This window comes from Drosophila subpulchrella, chromosome 2L (assembly GCF_014743375.2).
Source record: "Drosophila subpulchrella strain 33 F10 #4 breed RU33 chromosome 2L, RU_Dsub_v1.1 Primary Assembly, whole genome shotgun sequence".
In the NCBI taxonomy this organism is placed as follows: domain Eukaryota; kingdom Metazoa; phylum Arthropoda; class Insecta; order Diptera; family Drosophilidae; genus Drosophila; species Drosophila subpulchrella.
Window position 1 is genome coordinate 7,011,274 of NC_050610.1, and position 25,606 is coordinate 7,036,879.

The 25,606-nt window shown below is 42.1% G+C and overlaps 1 protein-coding gene across 4 annotated transcripts; it reads left to right on the forward strand.

Annotated features, from left to right (window-relative positions):
* The first annotated feature begins 1,726 nt into the window (after window positions 1-1,726).
* Window positions 1,727-24,881, forward strand: LOC119548826 (junctophilin-1). 4 transcript variants are annotated; one of them, XM_037856443.1, is made up of 9 exons: window positions 1,727-1,879; window positions 14,181-14,978; window positions 16,315-16,529; window positions 17,535-17,803; window positions 17,866-18,002; window positions 18,541-18,681; window positions 18,742-20,623; window positions 22,360-22,560; window positions 23,468-24,881. In XM_037856443.1, exons 2-9 carry the CDS (start codon window positions 14,629-14,631, stop codon window positions 23,552-23,554), a joined length of 3,282 nt encoding a protein of 1,093 aa, XP_037712371.1. In that variant the 5' UTR covers window positions 1,727-1,879; window positions 14,181-14,628; the 3' UTR covers window positions 23,555-24,881. The 4 variants fall into 4 exon arrangements, with proteins under 4 accessions (XP_037712371.1, XP_037712368.1, XP_037712370.1 ...); XM_037856440.1 differs by lacking the exon at window positions 1,727-1,879 and adding an exon at window positions 2,854-3,297; XM_037856442.1 differs by lacking the exon at window positions 1,727-1,879 and adding an exon at window positions 9,420-9,486.
* The last annotated feature ends 725 nt before the right edge of the window (window positions 24,882-25,606 follow it).

The following is a 25,606-nucleotide window of genomic DNA, read 5'->3' on the forward strand; positions in this document are numbered from 1 at the left end:
CTTAAAACCATTTATCACACAAATTTGTTTAATCGAATGTTAAAAAACAATTTTAAGTTATGCTTTAAATTTATGGAATTCTACACTTTAAATTAATGTAAAATCCAATGGTACTTGTCATCAACTGACTTGTTTCCATACTTTAAAAGTCTTAATCTTTGGAAGATATTTTTCAAACAGGTGGCTGTGTCATTTAGCAATTCCATTATTTTTCCAAATCGATCTTGTTATTTAGACAGTAATCCCCGGACCGAAAAAAACAAAGTAGCAATAAACCCGAGAACCGTCTTACCTGTAAATTTACCTGGGAATTACCTGCGATCTTCGTTTCAGTGTGCGCCTGCTTCTTCTTCTTCGTCGCTCTAACTCTCAGGAAACATTGAAACAACAACAGTTGCTTACTCAGCCACCTGCACACTTGCACACTTGCACACTGCTCTCACAATACAACAATACAACAGCTGCCGCAAAAAGAGCTTAACGATTTCTCGCTATTTTTGTTGTTGCTTCCCGTGTTTCCAACAAGCTTTCCAACAACATTGGTTTACCTTTTAAATGTATTAGGCGAGCTTTTGCCAAATGTTGAAAACGAACATTTAAAACAGTTTCGTTGGCTGAACGCTAGGTGGCGCATGCTACTTCCGGTTTAGGTTTTCAAACATTTTACAAAATAAAACGATGTTTATTTCCTGCCCGTTCTTATACACTCGAACCTTTTGTATATTTAAAAAGTACAGGTAAATTATATAATGTAATAACCAAAATAGGAAATCAAAGATAATACAAATTATAAATGAACGCCATCAATATTGTTATTAATATAACTTTCAAATGCACTTTTTTTTTATTAACCGGTTTGAAGCTAAAGCGAAGTTGAAGCAAACAATGTATTTTCAAATAAATAAACATATTCAAAGTGGTTTTCAACATTAAGCATTTCAATTTTAACAATACATTCTTCTGCTTAAAAAACTTTTCTTTTAATAAAACATGATTGAATGCATAACTGTTCCTTAGAATGTACTCCCAAATTCTCTCCTTTAATAAAAATGTTCCTTTTACAGTAACGGTCATCCAAAATGGAATTATTCAAACATTCGTTTATATGATTCATATTTGGAAAAGCTCTTCAGCTCAAAGGACCCCCTCTTCAGGACGTTAATCTTCCCCCCAATGGCCAACTGCCACCCCAGGTTATTCCAGCACGTTAATGATTTGTTTACAACTTTGTTGCCCTGCGATTTACCGCTAGCATACGGACCTGCCAGCCCAGCTTTTCACCCCTTTTCCGCGCGCCTGGAAAAGCTTTTCGCGGCTGCCAGGATGTCGTGTCCTGCGTGTGTGCTCAAAAATTCAATAAAAAGGAGGCTCGTTTCTGTTGTGGCCTACATGCCACATCGGTTCGAAAGCCGAACGCGAGCCGAGGAAAACTTGGTCACCGGGTGGGAAATGGGAAATGGAAAAGGGGAAGTGGGAGGAAAGGGGGGTGATGAGGAGGAGGTCAGGCGACGAGAGAGCTTCCAAGTGCAATGGAGCTCAGTTGCCACAGGACAGTCGAGGCGAGTGCTCGTCCTTGGTCGCAACGGGCTCCCGGAAAAGCGGTCCTTCGGCCTTCGAGTGACAGGATTGTTTTGGTTACGCGACTGCCTCGGTGTTGGTGAACATCTGTGCGTGTGTGAGTGTTTGTGTGCGCTTAAAAGTATATTCGGCATGAATTATTTACCCAAAACGAGAGCTGGAAAGTTTTGAAAAGTGCGAGGAAGGACGGAGTTGAGTCAGCGGAAAGTTTGGACTGAAGCACTTTGACGGACAATTTGCAGCGGCATCAAGGATGCAGGCTTCTTCTCACTGGGATGTGGAATGCATTTCCCAAAGCGCAGTATGTCACTCTGTCTCTTTTCAGTAAGAACCCGCTCTCTCTTTCGCTCTGTCTCTCCCTCTCTCTCTCTCTCTCACTCCCTATTGTTTACCCTGGCCGAGTGTAGAGTTTCGATTTCGTTAGAAAATCGAAACAAAAGCGAGAAATTGTGGGTGTCGTTGCTGCGGCTACCTGTAGATGCCACATAAACACACAGATACGCGGCTCAGTGTGCGAGTCCTTGAACGGGGCTTTCGGTCCCCCTTCGCCCATTGTCCTACGCCCACTCCCACCCACACCCACATCCACATCCGTATCCGTATCCGTGGCCATGGTTGCCTTTCACTGCCCGCTTCCGACTCTAATTAATTTATAATTCAAGGTCCAATGCGCTGCCATTGAAGGTTAAACATGACGAACTAGCGATTTTTGTAATAGAGCGATTTTCGCGGAAGCTGCGAACAGCGAGTTTTCCCAAGAATTGGTGGGAGTAAAGTTTTCGCCGGGACCGCTGTAACTGGGGAAATCGTGTAATCCGATAAAGGGGAAACTTAACCAGGGATCATCTTGTAGTTAGGCGCACACAAGCTGTAATTTAATTTGCCAGCCCCCCAGTCCCCAGAGACTCGTCGGCAATTAAGGCTGGCTAAACAATAGACCTCTGGGGGGAAAACACTTGACGCTCCTAGAGTGGAAAACCCGCATTACGCATACGCCACATCGGCAGTCTGGCAACTTTGAGGTGCGACCCCCTACCCCTTGTCGGGGGGTGGTGTGGGTTGGAGTGGGTGGGAAGGGGGAAAAGCTCTTCACCGCTGACCACTGGCGGTGCCCATCATCCTCACACCTCTCGGTAAGACTAAAAAAAAAATACCGCCCCAAAATGCAGCTGAGAGCGGCGACTGTCTAGCTTTTTTGGTTTTTTTTCTCGGTTCCTTTGCCGAAAAAACATTTTCATTTCTCGCCTGAGCGGAAATTTCAATGATTTCCCTTGCTCAGTGTGAAACGAACCAACAACTCAAACGAAACGAACGCGAACGCGCGCGCGAGAAAAACAAACTAGAATAGAATAGAACAAATTAACCTCTCCCCCCAACCAAAAAAAAAAAAATATAAAACGCGAAGCGCTGTGGCAGAGGGACCCTAACCCAAGCCCCATCCTAACAATAAACAATAATCGAATAAACGAAATTTAAATTAACAGCGAATGAGTAATACCTGAGCGATTTATTAATCGGACTGCACGACCACGTCAGAAGCTGAGCGAACAACCAAGAATCCACAAGTAGCTGGCACACGGAAAGATAAATAACTGCACAGATAATTGCCAGTCCTCGGTACTGGGCTCTAAAAATAACCCAACAATATAGGCGGAGACAATTGCAGGGCACTGGTGCAATAAGTGGAGGAGCAGGCGGGGGGCGGAGCCCCGAGGATCTGTGAGTAGATAGCATAGATAGTACATCCCCAACCTCCGTTGAATCCCGATCGGCTGGGTGGAAAATCGAAATAACAAACTTCAGTCACCTCGCGGTCTGCGTCACACACTCGGATACTTGGGCCCGCGGAATGGGGGTCGTGTGGCATGTTAAGCCCTTGCCTTCTCCATCCTCGCACTTACAGTCAGGCCTCTATAAATCAGACAGTTAAAAAGTCAACAATTTTACAGAAGTTTGTTTACAAAACAAGAAAAACCTTAAACATACAAAACTTAGCTGTTGAGAAGAATTTCTGGTATTTTTGTTGAAGAAAAATACTTACATAATTAGGATGATCTTTTCATATGCATATAGGGAAAATATTATGTCTTAAGAGAACAATGCCTTTGACTTTTAACAAACTTATGTATACAAAAATACAGAAATGTGGAATTCCAAGTAATGTTCTCTTTTTGGTAATTAAAAAATGAATTTATTTTGATGACTCAGTTTTTGTAGAGATTGTTGTTTGTGTTAGGGGTGATCGCCCTACATGTGTTCTGAAGATTGTAAATATTTTCATCTTTTGAAAGAATAAACTTGGCTTTAAGAAGATGATATAGGGTCAGTATGGGCTAAGAATATTTTTATCAAAAGAAGGTCCACTGTACTTGTCATTTGCCGTGTCATTACTGCTGGTACTGGTACCACACGGCGTATGGGTAATGGGAATGGGAATGGCGGCCGGCGGATGGATGAGTGGTGCACACTTTTTATAGCCAGCAACAGTCACACAAGCCGCACAATCAAGCGCTCGTCTCGGTGTTTATGTCAATTTGAATTTTGCATGCGGCCACTAAACTTGAATGTGCTGATGTGTCCTTTGTGCCCGTGTCGTTGTTGATGTCTTCGTCCTGAGTGGGCTGGTATACCGGAAGCCAGCTGAAACTGCGCTTCATTGCAACTTTGTGTGCGACCTTTTGGGTTTGGGGTGGCCAAAGTGGGCGGTGGGCGGAGCACTTGTCGGGCGGAAACGGATATCCCGTGTGCTCTTTGCCTAGTTCGCCTTCGCCGCCAAGCGCGTCTCCTGTTTGTCATTTCATCAGCCTCGTCCTCGGCTCCTTTGGCTCCTTTGGGCTCTCCTTATGGTGTCCTTGCAATGGCTGCACAGGAAATTTTAAATTGAATGTGCGCCCACTGGTTGTCTGTTTGCCGCTTCTGCGGGTTTGTTGTTTGCTCTGCCTTCAGATTGTGTCCTCTGGTTTTTCTATGATTTCCCATCCTGTTTGGACACCGGGTCACATTTGTTGGTTCAGAGAAGTCAAGAGCCGGAGTAGAAAAGAAAATATACCAGCATATGCATGGATACAGCGTTGTCCATAGGTTCTTGTATTTATTTACCCGGAAGTTCTTCATTTTTTATTAGTTACAAATGGTATTTATACAGCCAAAATTTATTTACTTTATAGATTGATGATATGAACTCACTTGTAATAATTTTGCACTTCCTATGAACATTACAGAACGAAAATAGCTTAAAGAAAATAAATACAATTTTAAAACTCAAATTGTAAACTATTTAAAAGAATAAGACATCGGGATACCTTTTTTTTAAGTATAGGAGGCCTTAAAACGAAAATATTATAAATTTTCTAAAATCTTTTATTAAAGAAAAAAGCATATGGAATGAATAAATTTATTCGTATTATTGGTTTCCAAAAATGCATTAAAATTCAGCTTTGGTGTCCCTACCCTACATATCCTATTCATTCAATTTTAAATTCAAAGAGCTTAGTTCCAAATGTATCTTTCCAGAAGGCAGCAGAACGGGGTAAGTCCGAGGAGGGAAGTAGGTTCAGAAAGTAGCAAATGGGGCGGAGTAGGGGAATTGTTTCTCCGGTGGCTGGACCACTCCTGTTGCATATCTTGTCTCCTGGCTCAACTTGCCACTCGGGGGCTCGTGCGCCCTCCTGCTGGGCTTAGCTGCTCTTTCTGGGCGGCACAACTTGCATATTTGCCAAGATTTATGTCTGCTGTCAGCCACACGCATACTCGGTCACACAGGCCTTATGTAACAGCTCCCAGGAGCAACCTAATTTCCGTTGCTGTTGCTGGTTAAACAAATTTTCAGCCTCTCATTGCACATCCGCCGGCTCCTCCTGAGTTTACCCAATCGGTGTCGCCTCGCAGCAGGATTGCGAACCTTTCCGAACTCCGGCTGCCCCGATTTCAAATTCCAAGAAGAATCTGTGAGAGCGCGTATCTGTGCCAAATGGCTGGCCTGACTGGCAGGATCCCTTGTTTTAGTGTTATTGTTATGCCTAGTTGCTGTTGTAATCCTTCGGCCCTCACACACCCACAAACATCCCCACACACAGGCACAGGCTGCCACATCCCTAAACACTTAACGTCGATGCCGATGTCGATTGCCGTTGTCTCCCTCGGCTTTCTGGCTTATCGCGGCAATCCAGAAGCACCGGGATATAGGATAGCCGTTGCCCTAGCCCCACTAAATATTCATCTCGGTGTCCCCGCACACTTGAGGTTAACATAATAATGATGGTACTGGTAGGCACTTCAAAAAAAGTCGTCATAAGAAGGTTTCATTATTTATATAACATCTTATGTTCTTACTTTAAAAGATAAAATCCTAACAGTCAGAATAAAATAATTCTTATATTTTTGTGACAAAACAAATTCAGTTCTAGAAGGCGAGCTAATACATAAGCATAATAAATGGCTTCCCGTTTAAAAGTCTATTTTTAAAACAAATCATAAATTATCTAAAGTTAAACAAGTATAAAGGTTGAAAAGGTTACTTTAAAACAATTTCAATTCAATTTTGTGACATTTCTATAGGTGTTTGATAAGTTCTACAATACCGGTCGGTTTCGCCCCACCAGTTTAGGAAAACGTTCAATAGTCTATATTTAAAAAATCATAAATCACCAAAAATTAAACAATTATAAAGGTTAAATAGGTTACTTTAAAAGAGTCTTAAATTCAATTTTGTGACATTTCTATAGTTCTTTGATAGGTTCTACACTACCGGTCGGTTTCACCACACTATCCTATACAGCATCGTTATAACAATTCAAATTTTTTTAGATCCCACCACTAGTATTTTTACCGAAGCTGTAGATGTTTCTATAGTGTGGGAACGGGGGAAAAGTTTCCTTTTGCCAGAGTGTTGGTTGACTTCAAGCAGCCTCAAGTTGCTGTCGCTCGTTGTTCTCGTTATTCTTATTATGTCAGCCACCCACCCACCACCACCCCCTCATAACAGCCATTTGCGTAAGTGTAAGTGCATATTCGTGTATGGGTGTGTGAGTGCATGTGTGTTGATTCTCAATCCTTTTGTATTTGGCACAACAATGAAAGTTGAGCATACGAGTGAAAGGGGGTGGGGGTGGGGGGATGGAGGAACGGGAGACTCGCCACATGTGTATGAATATTTCATTATATATATCGGATTTCTAGGCGCCCCTGCCTCTGTCGATCCGGTTTCGCCATCAGCCAGCTCTGAGAACCCGTCAAGTCCTGCCCAAGTGCCTGTCGTTTGGCCTGATTTGAAGTGGATTTCTAGTGAAACGCATCAGAACATTTTCTCTAATTACTGAAGGGGAATTAAAATGTAAAGAAAATGAAAAGAGATAATCGGATCTACGATTAAGAATTACTAAGAATTGACAAAGGGAACTAATGTTAGGCACAAGGGGTGTGCTATCCTTGGAATAGAATATAAGCGTTTATGCAAAGGAGCTATAATTCTATATTTATAATCCATATCCATTTTTATGTACGTGGTATATGGATAATATTGAAGTAACAGATCTGTATTTTGTATAAGGATGGCCAATATAAACATGTGTGTTTGAAGAACTTTTCCAAATACAACAGACTTCAAGACATGACAAAAAGTCCCCATTTGAATCTCGTTTTCTCACCCATCAGAGCATTGTACTTAAGCTGCCCATTAGCATGCCAGTATCCGCTCCATTGAAAGGCTGCTTCGGTGGGGGAAATGTAATCAATCAAAGCCGGTCGTGATGTGCATCATTTGCCTATCAGTGTCCGAGTTTCCCAACAATTTCCCACCATCTCCCCGCCAACGCAGGATACCATCTCGGATTCGGACTGCCTGTGGATTGTTTTCGGCTCGGGGAAATGTTTTCATGTTTCGATTTCCGTCATTCGTCAAACTTCTAGCGGATGTCAAAGGGGGTTTGTGACTCACGCAAGTATTTCTGATGCTGATTTCCGCCATCGTTCCATCTCCGATCTCTGGAGGAGCAATGGCTGCTCGAAAAACACGCAAGATGAAAACAAATTAAATGTCTACGAAACGATGGCGATACCGTAGATAAAGGAATTCCAAAAACAAAAGCACAAATATGCCTGGCAATCAAAAGCGAATTAAAAAGAGTATTTTAAATTCATAATCTGCCAGCCAGGAAATTGAGATTGCTCTGAATCGGACAGCTGTCGAGAGGGGTATGGCGATGATTGTATCAAATTGAATTGCTTTTAGTTGGGAATTTAGCTAAGATTCGATAGCAACCGTTTAGGACAAATGAATCAGATTTCCCATGAATTTACGGCCACTTAAAGAAATATTATTTCTGCGATGGGCCAGGCACCTAAATATTTTACCATATTTGCTTTGCCGTAGTTGCTGTATTTTTCCTATATAGAAACGTCTGTATTATGGGGAAACCACCACCTCATGGGGTGTTCTAAGCACACCACAATGAAAATGTTTAAGCTAAAAAGAAAATGTTAATCCGTCAGGCAGAGAGATAGATACCCTAACCTATTTACGTAAAATAAAGAAAAATACATCACTTGATTGCAAATACGAATATGATTATGCTAAAATAAAATGGAAGAAGGCAAGCTTCGACAAAATCATTAAAGAAAAGAAGATAAACCCTGAAAATAGTATTCCAAAATTATGTATTCTAAATGAGAATTTGAAGAATATTAAGTAGTTGTTAGAAACTAAAGATATGAGATTGTTTACAAAAGCTTTTTAAGATTAATGTACACCTTTTCGTTTGAGAGGAAGTAATGCTTGTTTCTAATGTTTTATCGCCATGTTGATGATACTTAAACCCTAATATATGATCATAATTAATTAGTTTTGTTTGCTCTCTGGGTTGCATAGAGTATGCTAACTGCTGCTTGCGGGTGACATGATGTTCCATCCACTTGTTTGTTTTTTAATTTAGAAATTGTATAACCTGTTTACTTTGCAGCAGTTCCATCCACTCCCTGTGAAGGAGGGTGCGTGTCTATGTCTGTGTACTCCAGTTAATGGCCTGTGACGTGTACTGCCAATAGAGGAATAGCGCGTGTGGAAGGGCTCGAAAGGAGCTACTTTTGTGGCTGCTTTCTCCACATCCCTTGGGTTAGGGGAGGATTTCCCCAAGCTCCTTTCCGAAGGGAGAAAAGCGAGAAGGGCCAGATGTGGGGTAATTGCATTTACAGGAAAGTGGGGCACATGTGACGGTCGACTGCATATTAAGTGGCCACTGGCCGGGGCACTTCAGCTAGTTGGACACTGGCCATAAAGTGCATGCCCTGCTATTAGCCGGCTTGGAATAGCCATGGCCGATATTATCCGCAAACCGTTGTCAATTATCACCTATAAGTACGGAACGCCCCCCGCTTTGAGATCTTTATAGAGGAGGTCGCCGTGAGTCAGCCGCAAATTAACCGGCTGTCATTCAGCCAATTACCTGGCCCAAGGCAAACAAAAGCATACCATATACAATATTGCGATCTATAGCAGCGATGGATGGATGCATGGCAACGATCACGATCCCGTCATTCCGTTCATTCATATTTCTTTATGCCCAAATATTGCTCATACGGGGTGTATAAGTATACGTATAGCCGGGTGTTTTGGGTGTGTGCGGTATGCAACAGCTGTTTGGGCCAGAGAGAAAAGCGACAGATTCGGATACAGATTCATTGTGGCAACTTGGTTCTCTCGACTTGTCGCTTTCCAGTCTCTCGAATGAATTCAGCAAGGGATCCCTGAAATGAATTCCCCACCAATTCCGCCAGAGAGGAAACTAAACCGAAACAAGAGCGGGTAAATTGGCTTGAATACGATGGCGATGGTGGCGGGGATTTCTTTTCGCTTTGCAAGCGTTTGGCGTTTGGACGTGTCGCTCGAATGTCGCGTCGGACCCGCACAAGAAAGTTAGTTTAACTGGGCGTATACGCAACGGGGCAACCGTTCGCAGAGGTTTCTCATACGCCCTGTGGTGCGGGAAGCGAAATTTCTTCCTCTGATTCTCCCGTCGTCGTGTGGCTGGGTTGTCGTTACTACGCGATCCCCACACACCGATACCGATACCGATCTCGATCTCGAACGACCGCCAGTCGCTGCCCGCCGCTCGTGCGTTCCGTTCCGTTCCGTTCGCTCTTCATATTCGCACATCCGCATTCGCATTCGCATCCGGAGCGGAATCCGCTGCTCCAAAAAAAAGATAGAAATAAAAACAGCTGACCGGATGACCATATTTTTGGAATAAGCTGCAATTTCAAGGCACGGAACTCAAAACTCAAAACTAAACTTTCGAACCTCAGTATTTTCAACGCGCTTTGACTTTCTGCTATTTTTAACATGTGTGTTTGTGCGGCCAAACACACACATATACACACTCGCACACTCTTTTTCCCATTTCACATATTTTTTTCTCAACAAATTTGCCCGAGTTTCGCTGCCTTTGTGCGTGTGTGAGTGGAAAATTTCGTTGCGTTAAATAAGTTATAAAACAATATGGATTAACGAAGAAAAGTCAATGGAGAAATGAATAAATTACCAGCGAGAGTGCCAAATACTCGCCACGGGTTCAACGAATTTCCCTTGAACAAATTGTGCCATTTAGAGTGTGTAAATCCACAAAAAACACGGTCACCAAAACCGAAAGTAAAATCAATAGGCCAAGGAGTCGGCAGGATGTGAGTGGCAATTTTCAGCCTGCCACTTGCAATCTTCAAAGAGAACGCAGTGACCACAAAATAAATTCGTGTCAAGAGAAAAACCTCAAAGTGCAAGGGGCGGACTAACTAAGTAACTAACTACAGTAGTCGGTGGCCTGTGGGGTGTTAATACTTAATTTATGTGAACCTATAAATAATTTCAATTTAGAGAATGTGCTGCTGTTGACTGGCTCGGCCATCTTCTATATAATATAGTGCGAGTTGTACGAAAAAATATGCTAAAAATACCGAAAACTGAACGCTGCGTGTTCGCTTTTATAGTATCTGTGTGTGTGGCTGTCAGAGTATGCCTATGTGTGTGTGCGAGTGGCAGTGTGTGCGTGAGAGAGTGCAGTGCGAATTGATTAAAGTGCAGGATGCCTAAACTAAACTGAGGCAAAGGCACAATGCAACTGGCTAAACGCATCCAACAAACAAACGCTCATCAACAACATCGACAACATCAGTCAGTGGACTATTATTTAATTTTCTATCCATCTAGCCCAAGGCAGAATTAAAGAAAAGAAAAGCTAAGGAATGAAAAGAAAATATAACCCAATGAAAACGCGGGCGGGGACAGTTTTTGCCAGAAAATAAAGTGAAAAGAAAAACAGGCAGCAGGCCGAGTGAAAATGAAATAGACTTTGGCAAGCACTAAAATACGGTTGAACAATATTACGAATATTTTCGTTGCTCGAATTCGGCGAGCGAATTTCAGTTCACTTGTTCTCGACTATATCCCATTTTGTTTGCCTTTCGGTTTTGGTTTTGGTTTTGGTTTTTTGCTTTCGCTTTAGCTTTGTTCGAAAATCTTTTAAAATAACAATGATACATGCCGCCCCGTCTTCTGCAATCTGTTTTCTGGCCGCTGGCCTGGGTATAAATAAATGCTCATACGTAAATGTTCTTTATCAGAGAGTGATAATATGGCCTGGGAAATATTTACTGAGGCTGCTGGGGATAGGTTGCTCTATTTGTTGACCGAGCGAAAGAGCTTGAATCAATGGTTTGCCCAGCAACGCAGTCTCCTATCACATTGATTTGCCATTTTCAAATGGTGTGCATAGAATTGCAACTGGAATAAATGTAGCTCTACTTGGAAACCACTCTATAACTAGAAACTTATTTCACACGTTTTATTTCATAACAAATTCGTGACAAAATATTTAAACAAATTTAAATATATCATTTATTAACCATGCCTAGGAGTAGACTCCAGAAAAACATTTTTAAATGTTATTATTTATTTATATCAACTTGACTTTGTTTCTTTCATATCTTTACCAATTTCCATCTTGTTTTTTTTAAGAATAGTCATATTTTTTTCAAACATAAATTAGAGTTTCTTGGGAGTAATAACTTAACTTATGGTGCAGTATTATTAATAAGTGATAATGAAGCAGAAATATTTGTTAATTCCGATCATAAATTTTGTGCATTATAAGGCAGTTCATTAACCGAAATAAAAGTATTTGTATATTTCCGCTTTAAAAAAATAAGATAAAATAGTAAAGATCAGTTTAAAATATTTTATGCATGGGGGAAAGACTTCTTATTAAATTACCAATATAGCGAGCCTGGTGCGTACGATTGAAATATCTCTCAAATATGTCTTATGGAGTTACACAACATGTGTGACTTCATCTTATACTCTAGTCCGAAATGTAGTCTACAATGTTTAACTTGTCTTGTTTTCAAATAGTTTTATAATTTCGGCAAGCAGAACAAGTTTTGTTCATTATGTGGCACATTCTAAAGTACGGCAGAATAGTTAGAAAAGTGTACAGCTCTGCCACCAGTGGCACTTTCCAGCAGGTGTGCAAACATAACTCACCTGGCCATAAACACACTCCGCCTGTTGCAGCAATCCTCTGGCCAAATCTCTCCAGCTCGGCATCAATTTCGTTTTAAACAAGCCCCGGGAAGAGGGAAATTGTTGCCCTGGTTGCATGTGTTTTCACATCATTAATGTTTAAACAAAACAACATTGCCAGACTCCGAGAAGGAGAAAATGAGAGACACCCTTCTTTGTTTCTGCCCCCTTTCCCCGAACTTTTTTTTTCGATTTTGCTCGGTGTGTGTATGCTGTCTATTAATAACAAAGCTTCTGAAGAATTCGCCTCTCCTGGCGTCTTGTCTCGACCCATCTCGTTTCGAAAAACCCAAATCGTTTTGGCGTCGACCGCAAAAGAACAATAAAAGCAAGAAGCAGTCAGTAGCTAATGCCGACACACAGACCAAAAAGCCAACAAGAATCTGAATGTTTGCCGAGTACGTTGTGTTGCAAGATGATTAAAGTAAACAAGACCGGAGAGTCGAATAGTTCAAAACAGCAGTGATGTAGCACACTTCATTCCAGTGAATTGCAATTCGTCTGACTTCTCGATTGAGTGGAGGGAATTTTCCAGTATTTAGCCCTTTGACCCTTTGCACTTAGGGCGGAATGCTGCAACATGGCGTATACGCGATTTCTGTTTCTTTGTTAAAGGGATTGCTAGTCGCATTCCCTACAAAACATACCGAAATTTACTTGAAAAAATGATTAGCCAGGAAAATCATTAATCTTTCCTTTTTATTCCCGAACATTAAAGCCAAAAATGGATTGGTAGTCGAACTGTCCCGCATTCCTTATAAAACATACCAAAGCTCACTTGAAAAAATGTATACCCAGGAAAATCATTAAATCATACTTTTTTATTCCCGAAATTTAACGCAAAAATCTGTATTTCCATTCGTTTAGTTAAAGCTCGTTGAAGCAGAAATTCCACAAAAAAACTACCAAAAATAATAACAAAATCTCTGGTGTACAGAGATTACTCATCACAAAAAATTCCTCCGGCTCCAGTTGAAAAACACATGGCCCTGTCAGAGGATGGGAAAAACCCAAAAAGCAAATTCGAAGTGACAACTGTGAGGGAACCAAAACCATGAAGACACTGAAAGTGCTTTTCGTGGCATTCGCCTGCTACTATGCACTTTTCGTAATTTTCTACTACTGCTATCGGGCGTACTTCTAAGCATATATACTCATATATCTAGAAACTTATATATATATGCCAGGGAAACAGCTGAGTGGAGCAGAGCAAACCACCACCCACTCGAGAGGTGGTCTGCCATTGAGAATTTCGGCCTTTGACGTGGCTCGTGCACACACTAAAATCCCCATATTCGAGTACACATGCACATCGGGCAGATATATATGTAGGATCCGTATATATATATCTTTTATAAATTCGGTCGCTGCCAGTGCCAGGCAAAATAAAAACGAAACTCGCTGAGAGCGGCCGTTAAAACCGCAATCGAATGCAATTACACCGAATCCATAATGCATCGTCACCTCACATCGTCATCCTCTCGCCCTCGTTTTTCTCCAAGGTATTTTCCAACCCTATCCCCCAACAGTCCCCTGCATTCATCCCGCCCATTTCAGACCATAAAAATTGCTTTTCGCAGAATCTTAGGGGGGGAGGGAAATTTGAAGACTTTGGACAGATAAAAACCAATTAAACGAGCCTTATAAATCACCCGGAATATGCCCCATTTCCCCACTACGATAGTTCCGTTTCGCTGATTTATTCCCTAAAATCCAGTAAATGTTTATGCGTTTCACTTACAAGTGAGCAAAGATTTTTATGACCCCTGAATATGTGCTTAATATCTTTGTAAATTCTATTGCATAATGCGATAAATTTCCTGGAAAATGCTCTCAAATCATTTGAGTTTACAATATAAACCATCTACCTTATATATCATCCGGAATATGCCATATTTCCCCACTCCGATAGGTTCCTTGCGCTGATTTATCCATTAAAATCCAGTAAATATTGATGCATTTTACTTAATACTAAGCAAAGATTTGTGAAAAATTCGCCATCGTTATCTTCCTAATTTAATTTATTGTTTTACAGATCACTTGCCGACTTATTTTTGGTAAATGACCAAGAATGGCCTACGACATTAGCATAGAGAAAAATAGCCGCAACTGTCAGAGGACATTGACATCGGACGCTCGGTTTTTGCAACTTTGAAGTCGAGACAAGGGAAAATCGAAGGAGAAGGCAACAAATTGCAACTTTCGCGTTTCAGTGAAAAACCCAACAATTTAACCACACACACACAAGATATATTAACTAGTCCTAAAGCACCACACTAGGTTAAGCAGAGCAAACGAAACCAAGCGAAACGAACAACCATAGAAACTAGATCGCAACCAGGATCAGATGAGGCAGCAGCCAGTGCAACAGTCGAGCGGGAAATCAATGAGCAGCAGGCGGAGGCACAAAAAGCCCCAGGCAAAGTCATCAGCAGTATCCACAACATTAAAGCGCTCTCAACTTTAGAACCCGAGGCTCGAGTATGCAACAGGCTGGCCAACTGACGTCGCAGCAGCAACAGCAACAGCAGCAGCAGCAGCAACAGCTACTGCAGCAGCAACAGCAGCAGCAGCAACTGCAGCAGCAGCAACTGCAGCAGCAGCAGAATGGCGGTGACCTCGCCGCCTACGCCGCCTCCCAGGCAGCCGGCGGTAGGCGTGGCCCCATAAACGGCGGCCGCTTCGACTTCGAGGACGGCGGCACCTACTGCGGCGGCTGGGACGAGGGCAAGGCCCACGGGCATGGCGTCTGCACGGGCCCCAAGCACCAGGGCGCCTACGCCGGAGCCTGGAACTACGGCTTCGAGGTGTCCGGATCGTACATCTGGCCCAGGTGAGTGACTTAGGCGCTATGATATGACAGCAAATATACCAAGGAGATACCATAGTTCGCAACATGCATTTTGTTACAAATTAATTCCAGTAAAGGAAAAGGGATTATTTTAAATAATATTTTAAATTCTTTTAAGGTTTTTAATAACTATTAAAGTTAAATTGCTTTTTTAGTAGTATCCGGTTTTAAAATATATTTCATAGGACCCTAAATATTAATAATTATATTTAATAAACACACCATTACCTTAAATGTAAGATTACTGATTAAATGTGACATCGTTTCCAATTCAATAGTAATAAAAATCAGATGCTAAGAGAACGATATCACTTATATAACACACTTAAAGATTTAAAATTCCCTTTAAAAACGACAAATTAACATCAGTTCAAGCATTTTAGAAAAGGCAAATCAACTGAATTATTATTTAATTAATACAAATTCATGTTAGAACTTAAAATAGAAAGCCAATCTTTTTAAAAATATACAGCTTCATATTAGACCTTAAATTAGAAAGCTAACCTATATTTAAAAAAATGTATTTTCCTGTTTTTTTATTGTCTGCACACAAAATAATTTGGTTGATGAAATTAAACAATGAAGATAGTCTAGTAACTATAAAAAGTTTAAGTTTACTTTTAAAATTTGTTGTATATGTATTTGTTTTTGCTTTGTTTACTATTTAATAGTTAAACCACTATTGGGCACACTAGTGTGTAATTTGTTATTGAAATAGTAAATAGTTGATTAACCATCAAAAATAGTTATCCTATAATTCCCAACTGGGTCTAGAGTCCCCTACACCTATACTCCCAAGCCAAACTCTGAAAAGAAAAAACTTTACTTAAAAGATACATTCTCTAAAGTCTTTAACTTTCTTCCACTTTAGCTGGAAATCACATTTAAACAGTGCAATTTAAAAATTCCTCTTTTTATTTTGCTAATGAAGAACATATTCACTATAAAAACAATTCTTGCAATATGTTTTGTGGGTTGGATAACAATGAAAATAGTTTTTTAACTACAATCCATGAGTTGAGTTCATTCTACCCTTTTTTATAGTTTATAGTAACCCTAACGTTTACGTATTACAAAAAAGTAACTATTTGATGGGTAATATTGACAATTCGATGGATGGGGACCGTTTTTCTTTTATGTTGTTTAATTTTACCAATCGATTTTTTTGTGTGTGCTGAATGGCAATGTCTAAATTGATAAATGGATCAACTTTAGGGTACCCAAAATTAAGTTTAAGTAATAAGTTATGGCTAACAACCCCGATTAGTTGTAGTATAATATTGCTGGCTGAGACATTGACCTTCCCCCTCGCCCACAGCGGTTCACACTACGAGGGTCAGTGGCAGAACGGACGCCGCCATGGACTGGGCGTGGAGCAGATCGGGCGGCAGATCTACCGCGGCGAGTGGTCGAAGGACGGGCACAAGGGGCGCTACGGGGTCCGCGAGAGCACCGTGTCGACGGCCAAGTACGAGGGCACCTGGAACGAGGGCTACCAGGACGGGTCCGGATGCGAGACCTACGCGGATGGCGGTAAGTGATGGACGTGATGGGACGTGGGGCGCCATGCGCTGCGTATACGTAATGTGCATGAGATCATTTTGCGTTTGGTTTTTGGCTTTTGGCTCACTTTCAAAACGGCGGGGCGAACATGAGTTCGTTCGTTCTCGCGCCGTTGTTTTACTTTTTGACGTTTCTGTAATCATTTCTGGGAACGCAGGGAGGTGTATGTGTGCTGGGCACACACATCCTTACACATCCACCGACCGACCCAGCCTGACGTCATATTTTATTTCCCCGCGCAGTTCAATGATATTTGGCTTTCCCGCTTCGGTTTTCGTACATATTTTCTGCATGAGTGCGGCTTTTTCTGCGGGAAATTCATAGTCAGGGGAAAACACATGGCCAGGCAACCGAGTTCTGACCATATCTACCATTAGGGAATTGTTTTGCTGCGGTCAAATTGCAAATGCAAATGACGACCTTTTCCGAAACGAATTGGCGCATAACTATCAATTAGCATTAACCGGGGGCTAAGTGGCATTTCCTAATCAACTAACGTAAGTTCTAATTCCACAATTAACCTGCTGAACCAGGAAAAGGAACACTGAAAGAAACATACAAAAAAAAACATTGCAGTAAAATAAAAAGTAAAATATTTATAACCGTCAAATGAAAAGTTCAGCATATAAATAATATATTTTCCTCTTCATTTCCCTGACGGAGTTTTATAAAATTTATAGCTTGCTTCTGCCTTTGTGTACATAAAATCGTTAGTTGACTTAATTTTTTCTGTGTATATAAATGTGCTGTATTACTTAAGACCCAATGGCTTTGGGCAGAAGGGAAATGGCACGTGGAGCCATTAATAGAAGCCCGCAGGAAAGGGCAAGTATTTCACTTTGGCCAACTCCGGGACAAAAAGGAGTGGAAAAGTGGAAAAGCTGGCACTGCGGTCTGCGGATGGGAGTTCCATTAGCATAACAATTGTTCGGAGTGGACTGCAGCAGTCATTTTAACGCACTTTTCGTATTGCAGGCAAATACCAGGGTCAGTGGCAGGAGGGCAAGCGCCATGGCTACGGCATCCGCACCTCGGCGCCCTTCGGATTGGCCTCCCACCATCGGCGCAAGAACCTCCATGCCTCGCTCAGTTCCCTGCGGAGTGGCGAGAACGGGAATGCGGCCAAGTTGGCGGAAAAGGCGGAGGAGATCCGGGGCGGATTCGTCCTGACGGCCAAGTCCGATAAGCTGCCGGTACGACGCAACAGTTTGACGGACAAGACCGGCAAGAAGGGATTCCTGATGGTGAGTTTGGAGATCAATCTTTTTCTTGTTTCATTTACTTACTTCCTAATATTTCCGAGCAGGGCCTCAAGATGCGCAAACAGCGCAGCACGGGCGATCTGGAGAAGCGGGGCACCATTGCGTCCGGCAGCATTCGCTCCACCATGTCTTCGGCCTCCTGGATCAGCACCGGATCCGAGCAGTCCAACCTGACCACAAAGTGAGTTTCTCTAGAGATAAAATACACTTCAGGACTATCAAGATATTATAATATTTTAGAAAATTATGTTGTTTGCATGTAAAAATATCAAATTTTTTCTATATCATAAAAAAAGAACTCTTTAAGTTAGTAAATTTATTATTTAGTTACATTCCACAAAGTAACCCACAAATACTCAAAATCATTCAAAAATTTTTTGAGTCTACAATACTAGCAAAAATATCATTCATTTATTATTTGCCAGTATTTTCTTTAAGAGGAGATCATTGTTATAATTTTCAGAAAAAACCTTTAAGCTTTACGGTAAAATATTTTTTTAAGCGCAGATAGAAAAATTCTATGCCCCTTCTAAACACAAATTGTGAATAGCATAGAAAAAAATTTCCTCGTTGAAGCGGAGTTAGTTAAAATAAGTTAATAATTGAAAAACCCGCATCTTCCTAAATATTAAAGCCTTTCACGTATACTACAAAAAAACCCAAAATGCTTAAAGAGGCATTACAGAACCCAACTGAATCCCGATAATCTCTCTTCCCAGGTCCAACCACACGGAGTCCAATGCCAGCTTCACCATGGAGGACGAGCAGCTGGACCCCACGGTGGTGGAGACGTACATGGGCGAGTGGAAGAAGGACAAGCGCTGTGGTCACGGCGTGGCGGAGCGCAGCGATGGACTCAAGTGAGTGGCCATCTAATGGATGTCCAACCTATTTATTACTAACAAATCCCATTTGAAAAGGTACGAGGGCGAGTGGTACAACAACCGGAAGCACGGCTACGGAGTGACGACCTTTCGCGACGGAACCGTCGAGGAGGGCAAGTACAAGAACAACATCCTGATCACCAGCCAGAAGAAGAAGCATTTGTTCCTGGCGCGTTCGCGCAAGCTCCGCGATCGAATCGCGGCGGCCTTGAGCTCCGCCCAGCGCGCCCTCAAGATGGCCATGCAGCGATCCGACATGGCCATTTCCCGGATGGCCACCGCGGCGGCCAAGGCCCAGAATGCGGATGCGGCGGCGGAGCAGGCCCGGATGGACTGTGAGAACGCGGTGCGGATGGCCAGGGAATTTGCCCCCGACTTCAAGCCCTCGGTGCTGGAGCGTTTCGAGAAGCTGCGCTTCCGGGAACGAGAGCGATTCCGTCCGGGACCAGCGGCTGTCTCGGATGCAGGTGTTAAAATGGGTGGGGGTGCGAACATGACCACGGCTCAGCAACAACAGCAGCAGGGTCAGTTCTCCCCCACGAGCAGCAGCGGTTCGGATGCCTATGCCACGCAGGCCCAGCGACAGCAGCAATATCTCAACATGCAGCAGCAACAGCAGCAGCAGCGTCGCATGTCGCAGCAGAAATCGGACTCGGAATGCCCTGTGCCGCCTTCGATGTACTCGCAACAGCTGCCCGTCTCCCCGCAGACGGATCTCTCCGGGATGGTGAGCCAGGCCCAGCCCAGCCATGCCCAGGTGATCAGCGCCATCAATCAGATGTACCACCAGCAGCAGCACCAGCAGCAACACCAGCAGTTGAACCAGCAACAGAGCAACCCGCAAATGAATCCTGCATATCAGTTCCAGCAACAGCAGCCGCCCGGCCAGGCCAAGATCAATCCCAATCTGAATGCGAATCCCAATCTCAAGCAGAACCAGGCACCCAATCAGAACCAGACGCAGCTGCCCTTTGGCGCGGGCACCAATCAGGCACAATCGCTGCAGCAGCAACAGCAACAGCAGCAGCAACTCTTGCAGCAGCAGCAGCAACAGCAACTTTTGCAGCAGCAGCAGCAACACCAACAGCAACTTTTGCAGCAGCAGCAACTTCAGCAGCAGCAGCAGCAACATCAGCAACTCCAGCAGCAACCCTCGCTGCATGCCTCGCCCACCCACAATGCCTCCAATCTGCTGCGTCGCGCCTCCCAGATGCAACAACAGCAAATCCAGGAGACGGCCGCCGCTGCCGCAATGGCCGCCAATGCCGCCGCCATGGCCGCTGCCCAGCAGCAGCAGCGGAGCGGCAGACCGCCCATGTTGGGCCAGATGGGTCAGCAGTCGTCCATTGACCACTTCGACCACTACAAGAGGCCACCGAGTCGCGACTCCTCCATCGATCGGTATGCCCGGGCGGCCAGTCGCCTGAGCGGAGCCTTCGCCGGTTCGCGGCAGACATCCCTGGACCGATCCGGTATCGCCGATCCGGTGACCAATGGCGGCGGTGGGACCAGCACTCCCGACGGACGCCCTCGGGCGGGCTCAGTATTCCGCGGATCCACCCCGCAACCTGGAGCCGGAACCTCGTCGATGACTGGCAACGGATCGCTGCCCTCGGGAACGGGAGTGGGAGGAGCAGGAGGACGACTGTCGCGGGCTGGAACACCCAGCTTGGGAGCCGGAGGACGAGCACCCAGCCTGGGCAAGACGGAGCCGCTCTTCTCGTCGCCCAACCAGCCGTTCGAGGACGTGCTGCTGCGCCAGCGGACCCTTGGCCAGGACATCATTCCCTCGCCCCTGCAGCCCAAGCGCACGGAGAGCCTCTACTTGCCGGCCAAGCCGGCCACGCCGGTGGGCATGGCCATGGGCGGAAAGGGGGGCGGAGGAGGCGGCGGCGGCGGAGGCGGCAAGAAAATGAAGGTGAGTGATAAAGACCCCAGAGACGAAAGTAGCGTTTCAGAAAATCACACTCCGAACATACTATAACCCGGTTCAGACTGACCATGTTGTTTAAATCTTTTAAACAGAGGAACTAGAACTAAAGAACAAAAGAGAAATTATTTATTATCTAAAAAAAGCTTAATAATTTTGAAGTCTAAGACTTAAATGAAATAATAGCAGGGAGTAATAGCAGCTAAAAGAAAATCTTGATAGATCTAGTATATATTAGCTCCCTCACAGTCAAGCAATTTTCCAAAAAGAATCCCATATCTTTAAGAAATCTTCGAGATAAGATTTGTATGTGATTTATAAACATAGAAATACAAGTTATATGACAAAGTCGTCCTAAGCAAGAAACTTACTGTATATAAAGATCATACGTTTCCATTACCTATCTGTTTTTTAAGATAACAATATTACGACTTCAAAGACAAACTATAAGATATTCTTTTTTTTTTTTTTGAAAACCTCAATATCTTATTTTAACACTCCCTTTTTGAGTACCCAAAACAAAAGGTTAAAGTAATAGAAAAACTCTACTATATTTCGTTAAAATCTCTACTATATTTCGATAAAATCGTTCTCGTTTTTGAGAGACACTAGAGTATGTGAGAATCAGCTGAATTCCCGGGCCGGTCGTCTGAGATATTTCATAACACAGTTAATCCGAGCAATTAACTTAATTCGTACGCCATCGGTCTTGTGTGCGGGGGAGAAAGTGACTGTGGGAGAGAAAGCCATGAGAGTCGAGTGACTGGGTGTTCATTTTGAAACGTTTCTCGGCCATCTCATCTCATCTCATCTCGGGGCGAACATGTGCCCATTCTGGCCTATTTATAGCCGGGCACGAATGCACGCCAGCCGGATCAGCCAGGTTGGAATGCATGCGTGCCATACCGCTGAATGTGAGTCCGAAATCTCTCTGAATCTCAGAGTCTCGAAACACAACTCTCTCCGGCGGAATGAAAATGAACGCTCCACAAGTGGCCGTTGGAAGGCCGGCGACATGGCAATAAATAAATCCTCTCGGGAAGTGTCGCTCGCTATGGGTCTTTTTTTCCGTTCTTTTTTTTTTTGTGGCCCCCAGTGGCGACGATTTTCCGAAATGATTTTCCTACTAGGCTAGTAGCAAACGACGCGTCGGCCCCAACGGATTACCAATTCGACACAGAGAAATTCGAAAAAGCCCCACAACGAGTGGCAATATAATTATATATGTAAAGATATGTGCGCCATTCAAAACAAGAAAAATACATAGAAATTCTGAAAGCAATTTTGTGCGAAGAGTCAGCGACAATATCCGTTGTTGTTTTGGCTCAGTGCCGTAGTGCCGCAGTTTTTGGGGACTATTTTTGGCTCCCCAACGGAGGCGGAGACGGATACGGAGACTCTTGGTGTTCAGTAAAGGCGGAACGCCATGTCCAACTCGTTTACAAGTTGGAGGCGCCTGTAGAGGAAAGATTACACAGAATTGTCCAACGTTATGCAAGCAGCTATTTAGCTGTAGAACTTTTCCCCTCATTAAATCTAAAAGTTAAGACCCGTGAGACAATGGACTGGTATCCGGAGGAGGATGAGGAGGACCTTATGTTCTCGCCGGCTCTCTTGGCCAGAAGAGCCAGTGAAAGCTGGATTGTTGAGCCGCCCGTGGAGGTGGAATATCCATAGTTTACCATCCATACTTTCTGGAATACATCTCTATCCCATTCTTACAGTCGGTGCCCATCAATGTGACGCTGCAGCGGAAGAAGTCCATGCCCGATTTCCAGGAGCTGCCGCGGGCCACGGAGGCCATGAGCCGCGAGGAGGTGTCCGCCCTGGGTTCCGCCCGCCGGGAGGCAGTGCGTCGCCAGATCGAGGTCAACGAGCGTCTCAAGGCAAATCCCTTGCTGTATTTGGTCAGTCCACAGGTTAAGGTGAGTGATGGATCACTAATGGGGGTATACTATAAGCAGTTCGTTGGCCAAATGCCCCTTTTGATTTGTTTTCCCTGAAATGGTTTTACAATTGCTTCACTTACCTAAACCACCTTCTGTGTAAACATATAGTATTGACCAATTTTTTGATGCTATTGGCGCATTCATCCATAGTTTATGAGGCTTTTATTTAGCCCTAATTTATGGCGTTTCTAACAACGCTAAATACAACTAATTATTCGTTTATTGAATTATGTGAGTCATAAAACGTTTCATTCGAAATCCATCTAATTAAATATGGTATTTTATTAGTCTGTAAATTATCTTTGTAGCCATATTATTTGTTTGCTCTTGATGAACCTTAAATAAAAAAAAATTTTTGAAGTCATTTTTAACAAAAAAATTTGTTGGACTAAATAAAATAAATTTAAGAATTTTCGATTAACAAATAAGTTGGTCAATTTAAACCAAAATAAAATGTTTACAAGATAAAGAAACTGGTTGTGAAATGCCTCAACCGTCAAAAACCGTTTAACTCTGAATGGGATATGATGTAAAAGAATTCTTAAAAAGCTTATAGATCATTTAGGACTAAATTCTGTTTATAACTGATTTTCTTAAATTAAACTTTGTAACTGAAAAATAATATTTGCTTACAAAACATTACAGTAATTGTTGAAATATTATTGAGATTCTAAAATCTTATTTTTATCCAAAGAAAGAAAATGTTCTAAAGGAAAATAAATTTATTTTAATTTAATTTCTTGAATTCAAAATAAAATGTTAGCAATATTAATGACACATTTATTTTTTATACATTTTGTGGAAAAACCCCTATAACTTAGATTCTAGTATATTATCAAAAATACATATAAGATCATACTGATCCTTGTTATTTCTCATCCAGGATTGGTTTGTGCGCCAGCAGCTGATGCTGCTCGTCCTGATTTTCAACGTCGCGCTGGCGCTGCTCTTTGTCTACATGCTCACCTAGCGCCGGAGGATGCACAGGACGACGCGGGACGACGGGGGCGGACTTGGGTTGGGCGACTCGGGGCAGTGGCAGGGACAGGGGCAGGGGCAGCGGATGGCTCTGAGCCACTGTGGTTTTGGCTGCCACCAATAGTGCCAGATTCGCTGAGTTTCGTGGACTGTGCGGGGCCCACAGTGGCCCACAATTTGCGTTTGGGGGTGAGAGCTAATAGGTTTTTAGCATTTGCAGTAACCAGTTAATAAACCAACTTAAGTATCTAAAGTACCATAAATGTATATCATATGTATAACATGAGGAAACACGCTAAAGATGGGAAAAAGAAATCGAATTACAAGTCTAGACTGCAGCCAAATAATGGATAATTAAATTAACTCATAGCGCAAAACTGCAATGCACAAATCGTAGCAAACTAAATACATACTTAGACCGCGTGGCTGTGCAGCCAATCATTTAATTTGTCGAGCCAATTTAACTTTGTATTTGTGGCTAACCAAGAGTTGGAGAGGAGATCGAATAACTATATGCAAATCAATTTAACGAATTTTTCTACACATTTAATGTAAAGATAAAGGCAAACAACAAAAAACAACAAACAACACTATAACCTAATCAATGTTTAATCATGATAAATAAACGCGTAATATATTTAAACTCTGGCTACTTAATATAATTCATAATACGAACGCAAACCTAGGCATATGCAAGGCAACCAAAATACCAAAAACCAAGAAACTTTTCCTATTTGCAATTAAAAATGCATTAGTCAGCAACTTAATCAAAACAAAAGGCAACCGAATAATACAAGTACTCATATTTATATATTAAAAGTGTAACGATGTGGCACCTATATTTGTATAATTAGCAAAATTTTGTGGGACCGAAAACAGCACCAACAAGAAAGGAGAAGCAGCTACAAGATACGTGTATCAAGTATCTTGAGCTCTGTTTTTGGTTAACCAGATAAAACGTTTTCGAAACCAAATTGAATTCGAGAAGATCTGGGAAAGATTTACGGAATCTGAAAATGAAAAAAAATTATATACTTTAAAGCAACGGATCGCGGTTGTTAATGAATGAAGCTGTATATATACATTTTAAAATTTTATCGTATAACTATAATTATTTTCTTCTCGATAATTTACGTTTAAATTCATAGCTGGGACGATGTCATTATTTCAAAGTGTTGCAATTTATCGTTTTTAGTTTCACTTCATTTACGATGTACGAATATGTTCTAAATATTATTATTTAATTTTTTATTTGTTATTTTATATGCATACATTATTGAAAATAAATAAAACCGCACATTCGCATCTTTGCAAGTGTACTCTGCAATTTGTTCTTATTACTCCGTTTGTTAAATAAATACTATCAAGTGCAATTATAGTGAACTATTAAACTTGCTGCTTTCCTCGGCTATTTTGTGTGTACCGAAAAAGAGCTAAAAGAGTATTCTTTCTAGGCCGTTTCATTCAAAAGATGGAGAATATAAATCGAACAAGTGTAGAACCTTACGAAATGAAAGACTTAAACTGAAAATCGTTGGCTGGTGCATACAATTTGAGATGGTAAAAAATTTGAAACAAAAACGATTTGCATTCGCCTTGATCAACGGTTATATGAGCGTTGTTTAAAAATATTCATAATGCATAAACATATATATTTGCATACGAAATTTAATAAATCTAATTTATGTATATATCTGTGTTTATCAGATTGGCAGGCATAACCAAAGAAACCAGCTGGCAAAATCAAGCATAAGATAGAATCTTATTCAATGTTACCAACAACAAGAAAGTATATCAAAAATGAATGCATATGAATGAAACTTTTTAAATACGAATAATAAAATGCGTCAAAGTCGAACAAAGAAATTCTGTTTATTAATTTAGATGGTTTTAAAATCTTTTGGTCGTTTAATAGGAAAAATGGAGTCAGAGGGGGAAAATAAGTTAGTCTATACTTAAATCCAAAATATTTTTGGATTTCACTTATCAGTTACTTAAATATATACTATTTTAGAAAAGTCAAGTTTTGGAATTCATTTATTTT